Source organism: Sinocyclocheilus grahami, unplaced genomic scaffold (assembly GCF_001515645.1).
Source record: "Sinocyclocheilus grahami isolate Dianchi unplaced genomic scaffold, SAMN03320097.WGS_v1.1 scaffold1843.1, whole genome shotgun sequence".
Taxonomy (NCBI): domain Eukaryota; kingdom Metazoa; phylum Chordata; class Actinopteri; order Cypriniformes; family Cyprinidae; genus Sinocyclocheilus; species Sinocyclocheilus grahami.
The window spans coordinates 79,031-92,467 of record NW_015507022.1 but is presented as its reverse complement, the minus strand read 5'-3'; the positions used below and the strand labels follow the sequence as shown (position 1 = coordinate 92,467).

The window sequence follows — 13,437 nt, the reverse complement described above, 5'->3', positions numbered from 1 at the left end:
GCTCGGCCCTGGCAGCTTTTAGAGCCTGTCTATAGCTGGACATGCTGTTTTTCCTTGCGATTCTAAAAACGTCCTAATTAGTTTTTCTCCATTTGTGCTCAAGATTACGAGTTTTTTTCTTGAGAGAATGGGTATTGTGACATTTTGCTTGACTCCAAAAGAGTTTATTAGGTCAGTAAACGCAAGTCCCAATGCATCATTTGTACGGATGGGTATATTTGACATTTTATCAATACTGATACCGATACTGCTTATCGATACTGTTATCGATTCTATTTGGTGCAAAAAAAGTGAAAAGTTGTTGAAAATGTCAAGTTATTTTATTACTGCTGAACTTTAGCAACTGTATTAAAGTTCTTCAGTCAAGAGCAGCGAGTTATTTTTCTCTTTGTGTTTTATTTTATTAACATTAAAGGAATAGTTCACCCAAAAATTAAAATTGCGTCATCATTTACTCACTCTCAAGTTGTTTTAAACCTGAATGAGTTTCTTTCTTCTGTTGAACATAAAAAGTTATTTTGAAGAATGTGGGAAACTATACAGTTGCTTGTTCCCAGTGACTTTCTTTTTTTTTCTTCCTACTATTAAAGTCAGTGGGGACCAGCAACTGTTTGGTTACCCACATTCTTCAAAATATCTTCTTTTGTGTTCAGCAAAATAATAAAAAAAAATTAATACATGTTTGGAACAACATGACTGAGTAAATAATGACAGAATAAAAAATTTTGGATGAACTATCCCTTTAATGACAAGCGACAGCATGTTTAGTATTGCTGCTTTAAGAGCTGCCCGCATCTGTTTTTCTCTCAACTGTCTACTTTCAGTTCAAATCAGCTCACAGACAATTTGCGGGCTATATATATATATATATTTTATAATTACAGTCTCGCTGGAGAAGTCCGGTCTGACGCACGCGGGTTCTCGCGTTATTTCTTTATCACTTGTCAACGTGTGTTTTGTTGTGAAACGTAGTTTGCGGACCAGACAGAGCTGTCGGCGATTCTTCCTATTGTGAAGTCATGCAGTGTGAAACCCCCTGTCGCCGATCCCTTTCAGTTCAAATCAGCTCACAGACAATTTGCGGGCTATATATATATATATATTTTATAATTACAGTCTCGCTGGAGAAGTCCGGTCTGACGCACGCGGGTTCTCGCGTTATTTCTTTATCACTTGTCAACGTGTGTTTTGTTGTGAAACGTAGTTTGCGGACCAGACAGAGCTGTCGGCGATTCTTCCTATTGTGAAGTCATGCAGTGTGAAACCCCCTGTCGCCGATCCATCGTGCAGTGTGAACACAGCAACAACTGAATGCTACCCCAGATACAACGGCGATCCGACTAGTTTGAAAATCATGCAGTGTAAACTCGGCATAAGTAATCAGGTGCTGTTTGACCGGCTCGAACGGACGCTTCGGGTGTACGCGCTCTGAATAAGCACATGTTAGAACAGCACGCAAATGAAACGTTTAACCAGCAAGGAAATAATGTACTTTTGTGATTGCGAAGAAGTGTAGTGTCTCGTGAGTGTAACTCTACCGAATCAACATTTGATGTGAATGATGTGATGTGTCTCGCGAGTTACAGTTGGAGCTGGGAGATATAGCCTAATACAGCGCATTGCTTGAGGTAGATGTTGTATTTTGTTAGTAAATGTTTCATTATATTACTAGTGTAGCCTCTTTTGTTCACTATTACACTACTGCATATATTGCATCTGACACTGATGTCGCTTAGTTTTGTAACGTAAGCCCACACTTTTGAATGTTTCACTCTTACCGCGATGACTGATCGCACACAAACACACACCGCACATGCGCATGAATATCACACGCACGTCGAGCAAACACATCATTTAGGACGCTCCCAGAAAAGATTACAATTATTAACAAAGAGCAGTTTCTGGTCTTTACACCATGACAATGACCATTCGTTTAAAGCAAAAAGTTTACTGAACCTTTCGTGTCCTGGTCAATACGTGGGCAGCGGTACTGACACGATGATCGTCGACGCGGGTGATGTGCTGCACACCGTCTCGATCAGGCTCCTGAAGTCCCTCTTCAGTGTCTCTGTCTGCCACAGCTTGGTGTCGTTAACCGATGCTCTCATCGCCCTTCAGGATCGCGGGTATCTGGATTATTTTAACGATGATCGTGATAGGATCCTTGCTGTCTATGGAGGGTCAGAGAGTTCTCGGAATTCATCAAAAAAATCTTAATTTGTGTTCCGAAGATGAACGGAGGTCTTACGGGTTTGGAACGACACGAGGGTGACTAATTAATGACAGAATTTTCATTTTTGGGTGAACTAACCCTTTAAAACTGATGCTACAAACTGGAATTTGTGCTCTGCTTCTGTGAACAGTAAAACAATTTGGCCATTTATAATTATTGGGGGAACTTGTTTCCCTAAATGTCTATGGTGGTCACGGCCCTGTTTTTTCATTCAACAGGATCATTGTACTATACAAATGTTCTGTATTCTTTTATCTCTATACAAGGTCTGAAATCAGTCTCTAAGCACTCTTTGATAAATGAGAGTGGGAAGACACATACTCTAAAATGAGTTCTCCATCTGCTGGATCAAGCAGTGATCAACCCAAGGAGAATCCTTCCTCTGCATTCAGTGATGCAACAGTGATCTCTGACCCCAGGTAACACGCTAGGCCTTGAACTTCTTATAATAAAAAAATATTATTTTGTACAAAATATAAAATAAAAATAAAATGTAATTTAGAAGGGGTTTTTAACTAAAACCACAATTTTATTGTTTTAGTCTGTAACATGTCAAATGGTAATCAGCAAGAAATGCTTTTTCTCAATTGTCTCCCTATTTTTTCCAAATATATTAATGTGACAAGATGTGATGGGGTTGAAGACTGTAACACATTTGAAGGGATACATTGCCATCAACATTTTTAATTTTGGTTTTGTTTCTCTCGCATATTTTCCCCCTATTTCTGGGTCATAGCCAAAACTGTCTTTCTGCTGCAAATGTGAGTGTAATTTCTGATGTATGATGCTTGTCAAAGTTTAAGTGGACATATTACATCAATTCTATTAATTACAAAAATATGACTTGTCATGATTTTGGTAAGTATATATACATTTACTGAAACCATGGCTATTTTATATTTTAAATGTAAATGATTTTAAATTAAAATGATTATTAAATTAAGTAAATAACTCAACCCTGTAACACTGAGAAAAAATGTGTGTGTGTGTGTGTGTGTGTGTGTGTGTGTGTGTGTGTGTGTGTACACACACACACGTGTGGTTGTGGTTTTCACTCAAAATGGCCACTTCTCCTTATGTAGTGTAGAAGAGTAGACCATATATGTGACCCCAGACAACAAAACCTCAACCTTTTTTTAAAATTGAGATTTATACATCATCTGAAAGATCAAGCCAGCAGAATCATCTCACACATCAGAAGAGCAAGAAGCCTCCACATCATGTGCCACATCCCCGTCTTCTGCTGGATCTCATCCACTGTGCTTCAGAAGCTCCTGGAAGAAGATCTGAGTGCAGAAGTCCCTCAAACTCTGACTGAAATGTACATCCACTTCCTGCTGATTCAGATCAACATGAGGAAGCAGAAGTATGAAGAGAGAGATCCAGAGAAACTCCTGCAGTCCAACAGAGAAGTGATTGTGAAACTTGCTGAAGTGGCTTTCAAACAGCTGATGAAGGGCAATGTGATGTTCTATGAGGAGGACCTGATTGAGAGCGGCATATACGTCACTGATGCCTCAGTGTATTCTGGGATTTGCTCTGAGATCTTTAAACAGGAATCGGTGATTCATCAGAAGAAAGTCTACAGCTTCATTCATCTGAGCGTTCAGGAGTTTCTCGCTGCTTTCTATGTGTTTTACTACCATGTAAATAAAATTGTGAAAGGACTGAAGAATTTTGTTTCTGTAAGAAATGTGCTTAAAATAGCAGTGGATGAAGCCCTTGAGAGTGAGAATGGTCATCTGGATCTGTTCCTGCGGTTCCTGCTGGGCATCTCACTGGAGTCCAATCAGAGACTCTTACAGGATCTACTGACACACACAGAGAACAGCTCAGAGAGCATCAGGAGAACCACACAGTACATTAAAGAGAAGATCAAAGATGGACATGGACTCTCCACTGAAAGATCCATCAATCTGTTGCTCTGTCTGCTGGAAGTGAAAGATCAGACTCTGTTCAGAGAGATTCAGGAGTTTGTGAAATCAGACAAACACTCAGAGAAGAAACTCTCTCCTGCTCACTGCTCAACAATCGCCTACATGCTTCAGATGTCAGAGGAGCCGCTGGATGAGCTGGACCTCAAGAAATACAACACATCAGATGAGGGGAGAAGAAGACTGATACCAGCTGTGATCAACTGCAGAATAGCTCTGTGAGTTAAGGCACAGTGATGCTGGAGTTACTATATATTTTGTACAGTACTGTATAATTACTATATATATTATTAGATGGGCGGTACTGTTGTCTCACAGCAAGAAGTTCCCCGGTTCGAGCCCCTGCAAGGACAGGATGCCTTTCTGTGTAGAGTTTGCATGTTCTCCCTGTGTCTGCGTGGGTTTACGCTGGGTGCTCTGGTTTCCTCCCACAGCCCAAAGACATTCAGGTTAGGTTAATTGAACATTCTAAATTCTCCCCGGACATGTGTGTAAAGACAAGACTTGTGTATGGATCGACTTGTGTATGGATTAACTGTTTCTTACCATGAATATAGCCATAGATGCTGGATTAGCGTTAAGAAATAAACAAACAATATATGTTATTAGACAAAATAATAATATAGTATTTGAATGTTTTATTTCTGTACTTTCCTGAGTAACATTTCAAGTACAGGGCTCTCAAATCGCGATAGTTGTTTTGAGAATGTGCCTTCATTACGGAGGCCAGCAGGTAGGTGCTGTGTAAAGGTGCAGGTAAACCTCACTCCCCTGATCTCAAGAAGCGCACTAGCGACTGATGCTAGTGGCTGCATTCTTTAGCCTCCTTGTTAGTGTGCCCGCCTCCCATGCTGGAGACCTGGGTTCGAGACCCACTCGGAACAAGAACGAGGTGTGGTGGTAAGGACCGCAGGGGGGTAACACAAATTCAAATTTGACGTGGTTAAATTTTGTGCGAGTGCATGGTCTGCACTGCTCCAAAGCGACTGCTCCATACAGCACGTGTTTCAGAGCCGCGGCACATTGTAGCAGGAGTCAGATTTCACTGATCACATGAAGAGAGGTGCTTTCAGCGTGAGCGCTTCAGGTGTAGAGCCTGGTTTATACTTGCCTCGTCAGTATGAGTGTGAAGGTGCGCTGCAAAAATTACGTGAATATTGAGGAATGACTATGACTAGGCTTTTTTTAATTCATCAGTGTTTGCTAAACATTCTGTAATTTATTAGTCACTATATAGTACAGCACGTGGTGTAGGCATATGTCGTGACTCATCTTATTCGTTTTTGTTAATAAACATTATGTAAGACAGTTTGTCATTGCAGCCTACTGTTTTCTTGTAGTTGTGCGTTTTAATTAAGAATAACAATGAATCCATCTTTTGTTTTAATCTTAAAAATGAAAGGTATATAGAAATAAGCAAAACAAACAATTATCTTTTCTTGTAAAACGTGACACAATGATCGCAAATTTGAAAGTGGAAGTGGAAACACACAAAGCCCATATTATAACACAGCAATAGAGGAACTCCTGTTCACAAAACTAAAATCACAAATAATACTGATGAAAAAGAACGGGTTGAATGTTGAACACTTTCGTTACCATATAACTATAAACTATGATAAAAGTTCATAAGCATGCATTGATTAATCCCATGTTGTAGAAAAAAAAGAAATTGCAACAAAATGATGTGCTCGTGCGACCAACTGAGAAAGTTAGTCGCAAAAGAGTGACCAGTGGGAAGAATGAGTCTAGAGCCCTGAACATCTTTTATTATATATTTTGTCCTTTAGATTTGCTCGCTGTAATCTCACTGGACAGTCCTGTGAAATTTTGTCATCAGTTCTCCAATCCTCAAACTCTGTCCTGAGAGAGCTGGATCTGAGTAATAATGACCTGCAGGATTCAGGAGTGAAGCTGCTCTCCAATGGACTGAAGAGACTAAACTGTCAGCTGCAGATACTGAGGTGTGTAAGAACATATAAGAAATCATATAGACAGCCGGTCATAATGTTTGTAGATCTGAGTGTTGATCTGTGTCTGTAGATGATCTGTCTGTGTGTGTGTTTCTGTAGGTTGTCTGGCTGTATGGTGACAGAGGAAGGATGTGGTTATTTGTCTTCAGCTCTGAGTTCAAACCCCTCACACTTGAGAGAGCTGGATCTGAGCTACAATCACCCAGGACCATCAGGAGTCCAGCTGCTCAAATACAGACTGGAGGATCCAAACTATAAACTGCAGATACTCAAGTATGTGGGGCAGTAAGGTGGTTTTACTCAAGATCACTAATACTGCTAATCTCAGTTAAGAGCAGGGTTGAAAAAATTAATCTGGTCAACCCACCTAATGCAGGTAAAAATTGACTATGGCAGGAAACATTATCAACTCACTTCCCAATTTGGTGGGTTATTAAAAAAATCCTAATTTTACGGAAAATAGCTGTGATTTTTTTCAGGTTGTTTTCTTTTATTTTAAATTGTAGTCAAAACTCTGTAAAATTCTCTCTAAATTGACTACTCGGCTGTTATTTTAGCTATTACAACATTAATGACAAATTACAGTAAATCACATTTTTTTATACAAAAACATTTCTGTGTTTTGGTACAGTATTTTTCTGTTTTCTTAAAGGGGTCATATGACGTTACTAAAAAGAACATTATTTGGTGTAATGCAATGTGTTTATGAGGTTTAAGGTTAAAAAAACACATTATTTTCCACATACTGTACATTATTGTTTCTCATCTATGCCCCGCCTTTCTGAAACGCATTTTTACAAAGCTCATCAGTCTGAAAAGCGAGGTGTGCTGTGATTGGCCAGCTATCCAGTGCGTTGTGATTGGCTGGATACCTCAAGCATGTGACGGAAATGTTACGCCCCTCACCATACTGTGATGCTGTGCCCCGGAGCCAAAACCAGTAAAACCCATTACAAACAAGGCATTTGTTGCATCCAGTGGGGACAAAATTACTGATTATAATGACTTATACTGTCTTTTTACACGTTGCGTATCGCGCTGAGTAAACATAAAACCATGTCTGCATTTGTGATCGGAGAAACGACAAATAACAAGCCTACTCTACACTGCTCAAAACTCGCGTTTGAATAATCAGTGTCAAATTCTTTAAATATAAAACAAAATGTACTTACAGTCTGTGAGTCAGAAGCGCCAGACTGTCCTTGCAAAGTTAGAACTGCCCCACTTTATAGAAACAGACACCGGCATTGTAGGTTACTCTCTTCGCTTTCACAACGAAACACACAGCGTCTCCACGACATGGCGCCGGCGGCAACAACAATACTACAGCGAGAATAAAAGTGATGCCTTCTTTTTTTGCATGCACATTTGGGCGGCGTTATGCAAATCTTCCCACATAGTGAGGTAGACATGTGGGGGCATGTTAGAATGAGCCGTTTTAGGTAGGCGTGGCTGACTCTTAACTTTTATAAAGAATATCTCTTTGGATTTGAGACTTTAGTCTTTGCAACTTTACAGATCTTCTTTATGCACCAGAGCTTGTAACACTCCAAAGAGAAAGGAAAAATTGAAATCGCATCATATGACCCCTTTAAATTACATACAAATATATGTAAAATTACAAAAATAATCTGTAATTAATACAATAACAAAACTGTTAGATGACAAAAGGGTCAAATGACTGGCAGCAACAGCTGCCAAACAAAAAACATAAAATTAAAGTAAAATCTACTTATTTAAACAAGCTGACAACACTGTTATTTTACAGGTATTTTCTGAATTATTATGATCAAACACTTTCACAGGGTGCCAAATGAAAACCTTAAAATGAAAGTAAACTAAGTTAATTTACAGGTATTTCCTAAATTATTACAATCAAACACCTTTACTGTCAAAATAAATAAAACATAAACATTTTAATAAAACACATGACTGTTTGCAACAGAACATTAAACACTAACAGATCTCTCTCGAGCTCAGCATCTTCAATTATTACAAACCAGTCTTTTGAGACTTTTTTCTTTCATACAAAACTTCTTATTGAGAATTAACAGAGGTTTAGATGTTGATGTTTTATTGAAAATAATAAAGTTTGAAGTCACCATTGGGGAGATAAGCATTTGCTTTAGTTGGGCTCTTGACCCTTGACTTTTTAACATCAGTTTTTCTGTAGTTGCTTTAACTGTATTTCAAAAGAATGTTTGTCATAGTGAAAATTGCTATAGAAAATCTGATCAGATGAACTTGGTAACTTATTGATGAAGATTCAATCATCATACTATGATCTGATTTAATGATCTCGTCATATGTTTTTATCTGTAAGTATATCAGCTGCTAGTTTTGTATTTTCTACAGTAGTCTTGTGATTTTCTGATTTGTTTTTAATTAATTTTATAGAAAGTGATGTCTGCTGTGTTTTTGACTAATAATGTAAAATATGTGAAAAATAATGCTTTTCGAACAACCTAGTATGAGAGCCTGTTCTAGTACACCCCCAAAACAAAATCAAGACTTTGTAAAAGAGCATAATAGGACCCCTTTAAACATCAAGAATCAGCACATGAATCTCAATGGTGACAATCAACAAAAAGATTTTTTGTGACTTTAGTAGCTTGTTTTATGATGTTCAGAGTTGATCTATTTATGTGAATATTTTGTTGAGTGTCACTATTATTGAGATTCATACGCAGGTTCTTGATGTCTGTGAGTCTACATGATTTTGTATAAGTAATTTCTACATAATGACTTTAAAAACTTTCAAAATATCAAAGCAGGACAGGATTTTATGCAGTAGTATTCTAGAATCATGACTTAAGACTCATTTTTCATTGTCTGAATACAAAGAAATTTAGAGTGGCAGTTCTCATAGCATAAACACATACACCTCGAGTAACAAAAACCTCTAGAAGCATATTGCACATTAGAATAATATTATAAAATATTAAAATACATATATTACATGTCCTTTCACCATCTTTAATTACTGTTAAAATTGTCCATAATTATTATGGAAAAGTAAAAGTTGTAATAGGAGGTGTCAGGACAGATACAGCTTTTGCAACAAAAAAAACTGTTCTGTAACCTATTTGTCCTGGATCTAAAAGCCCTGTACCTCTTCCCAGAGGGTGAAGGGACAAACATTCTGTATCCTGGATGAGTGTGATCCATAATGATGCTGCTGGCCTTTGTGCGTAATTGGCTGGCATATACAGTATCCAGGCTCGGCAGCTCAGTGCCTATTTTCTGCTGTGCAGGTTTAACCACACAACACAGTTCTTTCTGATTTTTCCCAGTGCAACTTGCATACCACACAGTAATCTCATAGGCCAGTACACTCTGTATAATACAATGATAAAAATTCACTAGGATCTGTGTGGATACATAATAGTAATGATCACATAATAATATGAAATGCATACACAGACAATATACACAATAGATTAGTCAGTGAATCAGCCCACTATATGATGACTGAACCATAATCAATAAGTAAAACTTCCCCTGATCAGATTTTCTTTAGCAGTTTTTGCAATAACAAACATGCCTTAAAAACACACAGTTACAGCAGCCAGAAAAAAACTATTATTAAAAAGTCAAGGGTCAAGAGCCCAACTGAAGCAAAAGCTTATCTCCACAACGGTGACGTCAAACTTGATTATTTTCAATAAAACATCAACATCTAAACCTCTGTTGATTCTCAATAAGAAGTTTTATATGAAATAAATAATGTCAGACTGGATTGTAATAAGTGAATGATGACTGAACCATAATCAATAAGTAAAACTTCCCCTGATCAGATTTTCTTTAGCAGTTTTTGCAATAACAAACATGCCTTAAAAACACACAGTTACAGCAGCCAGAAAAAAACTATTATTAAAAAGTCAAGGGTCAAGAGCCCAACTGAAGCAAAAGCTTATCTCCACAACGGTGACGTCAAACTTGATTATTTTCAATAAAACATCAACATCTAAACCTCTGTTAATTCTCAATAAGAAGTTTTATATGAAATAAATAATGTCAGACTGGATTGTAATAAGTGAAGATGCTGAGATCTAGAGAGATCTGTTAGTGTTTCATGTTCTGTTGGGATTTAAAGGGTTTTGGTGTCGGTTTTGTGGGTCACCATTGTGCTGGAGAGTAGAGTCTGTGCTTCAGTCCAGGAGAAGACCTAAATATATTGATGTTATGCTGCATGTTGCTTTATTTAAAGGCAATAACTGTGTAATTGCTGATGCAGTGATACAGTTAGTTACATTAGCTCATACACGTGTGCTGTCACTAGCTAATGGTTGACTACAAGAGATTTATGTTTTACATAAGTTATGTTGTGTTTCACAATAATAACCCAGAAAATATATGTAAAGTAACAGTGTTTGTTTGTAAAACATTTAAGAAAAATTTGAATATTTTTCTGTAATTATTTCCATTAATGGTAAACATTTGGCACCCTGTGCTGCCATGCATTTCACTGTTTATTTATATCTATTTATTTACAGTGTATAACTTTGCATGCCATCACTCTGAGATATTCGCCTCTAGGCTGAGCCTTCAACATTAGTATAACGAAGTGTAAAGAGATTTTTACGATTTGCACGCATTGTTTTTTGTGTGTCTACTCAGGCTTTATGGCTTTTCATACTGCACTGTGCCCTGGGTTACTGTAATTCTAAACCCTGTGATTGGTGTTTGGGGTGGGGTTTGCAGAACTTCGCACAATGGTTTTGAGAAGCAGCATTATAATGCATTATAACTGTACCAAATCCTTGTTAATGTACTACATAAAGTCTGTAAGATTGTACATTTTACATCCTAGTCTACATTTTAATATTAGACACAGTACTAATAGTATTAGTTAGATGCCAGATATACTGTATTATGTATTTTTTAAGCTATGACACTGGATAATTGATTTTTAGAATATAGATCACGATTCTCCCACGAATCTGAAAACAAAACATTAGACAACCAAACAACATAATATGTGGCTAATTTACTTGAGTTTCTAACAAAATGTTTTATTTGATGTTATAAATGAGTCTATTTAAAAATATTTATTCATTTAAATGAATTTATGTAATAATTTGAAATGAATGAATGACTTGTTTCATCCAGAGTTTTTGAACGAATCTCTTGAATGAAGGATTCAGACATCAAATACATTTTAACAGTCACTGGTCGCCACTTAGTTGCATAATGTAACATACGATCTTTAGTTGAAGCATAACATTAGTTCCAAAGGTAAATTACTCATTTTGATCGGAGCTGCTGCAGCATCAGAGTCTATATCCAGACTGAAAACTTTTATCACAATACTTTCGTTATTATTTAATGTTTGCAACACAGAAATGTAGCCTGCTGTGTAGACTGTCTGTGAAGCTGTTTCAAACATAAAGCTTACATGATGAGCTCTGCTCTTTCTGGGTCCAGTCTAAACATTCAAACTCTGTGTTTTATATATGTCTCTTTCTAGTTTGGATCATGCAGAACATTTTAGAATCACACAAGGACTGAGAAAATGTAGGTGTTCCCCTATTACACACACCAGCACATACTAACATTTACTATACCTCTGTAAAGCTGTTCTTGTTGTAATTTTCACCTCTTCTTTTTGATGTTATAAATGAGTCTATTTAAAAATATTTATTCATTTAAATGAATTTATGTAATAATTTGAAATGAATGAATGACTTGTTTCATCCAGAGTTTTTGAACGAATCTCTTGAATGAAGGATTCAGACATCAAATACATTTTAACAGTCACTGGTCGCCACTTAGTTGCATAATGTAACATACGATCTTTAGTTGAAGCATAACATTAGTTCCTTTTATCACAATACTTTCGTTATTATTTAATGTTTGCAACACAGAAATGTAGCCTGCTGTGTAGACTGTCTGTGAAGCTGTTTCAAACATAAAGCTTACACGATGAGCTCTGCTCTTTCTGGATCCAGTCTAAACATTCAAACTCTGTGTTTTATATATGTCTCTTTCTAGTTTGGATCATGCAGAACATTTTAGAATCACACAAGGACTGAGAAAATGTAGGTGTTCCCCTATTACACGCAAACAAATACTAACACATGTGTAAAACTCTTCTTGTTGTAATTTTCACCTCTTCTTGTGTTCAGATGCCTGTGATCTCACACTGGATCCAAACACAGCACACACTCAACTCATCCTCTCTGAGGGATACAGGAAGGTAACTTATGTCAAAGATCATCAGCCGTATCCTGATCATCCAGACAGATTTGATCATCAGGAGCAGGTTCTGTGTAAAGAGAGTCTGACTGGACGCTGTTACTGGGAGGTTGAGTGGAGCGGCTGGGCCCATATAGCAGTGGCATATAAAAGAATCAAAAGAAAAAGTGAAAGTGACATTTGGTTTGGATTCAATGATAAATCCTGGAGTCTGTACTGCACTGAAAAGAGATACACTGCCTGGCATGAGAACAGGAAAACTGACATACTGAGCTGTTCATCCTCTAATAGAGTAGGAGTGTATGTGGACGTGTCGGCTGGCACTTTGTCGTACTTCAGCGTCTCTGACACACACATACTTACACACATACACACATTCAACACCACATTCACTGAACCCCTCTATGCTGGATTCAGGGTTTATGAGTCCTCACTGTCTTTGTGTCAGAATAAATGATCTTGCGGTGAGACATCACAACCCTCTACAGACACCTTGGCAATTGAATCGCCATTGGCTAGTAAATGTTTTAGCTTGCTCGCAAGACTGAAATACTAATATATATATATATATAATGTTTGTAAAATGGCACAGCTTTTTAAATATCTGAAAGTACACTCTTAACAGCAGTCAGTCAAGCAGTCAAGCATTATAATATGATAATCAAGTATTATTTAATAATAGTAGTTTAGTAATTAGAATTAAAACTTGGTAACCATGTATGAATGCAAATTAGTAATTTTAACTGAACTTAGGACTGGTGGTGGTGCTTTTTTGGTCATTCAGTGTTCCTGGAAAAAAATTGGAAAAAAAATAACAATACTTATAAGATATTATTATTATTATTATTATACGAATTCTACTAATAAGAATATAAAATGCACCAAGGATTAATGAGCAGCTGGATTCATGAATATTATTCAGGTTGTGTGCGTTCGCTCAAACTGATTCGCTGAAATCAAAACAGGGACGATAATAGGTGAGCACCAGCCAATGAGGTTGTCGTTTGCGCATTAGTTCCGCTCACTACCGGAGAAAGCGGTAGTTCTTAAAAGCTGAAGAATTCCAAAGGAACTCTGTTATTTTTACAGGAAAATACAA

The 13,437-nt window shown here is 37.2% G+C and overlaps 1 protein-coding gene across 1 annotated transcript; it reads left to right on the top strand.

Moving 5' to 3' along the window:
- The first annotated feature begins 3,407 nt into the window (after positions 1–3,407).
- Positions 3,408–12,820, top strand: LOC107572982 (protein NLRC3-like). Its single transcript, XM_016259421.1, has 5 exons — positions 3,408–4,385; positions 5,958–6,131; positions 6,240–6,413; positions 11,611–11,657; positions 12,269–12,820. Exons 1-5 carry the CDS (start codon positions 3,454–3,456, stop codon positions 12,793–12,795), a joined length of 1,854 nt encoding a protein of 617 aa, XP_016114907.1. The 5' UTR covers positions 3,408–3,453; the 3' UTR covers positions 12,796–12,820.
- Positions 12,821–13,437: the final 617 nt, after the last annotated feature.

Coding starts and splice junctions, on each gene's coding strand:
- LOC107572982 (XM_016259421.1), top strand. CDS start 3,454: ATGTGCCACATCCCCGTCTTCTGCTGGATCTCATCCACTGTGCTTCAG. Junction 6,132..6,239: donor TGTCAGCTGCAGATACTGAG/GTGTGTAAGAAC, acceptor GTGTTTCTGTAG/GTTGTCTGGCTGTATGGTGA. Junction 11,658..12,268: donor CACACAAGGACTGAGAAAAT/GTAGGTGTTCCC, acceptor TCTTGTGTTCAG/ATGCCTGTGATCTCACACTG.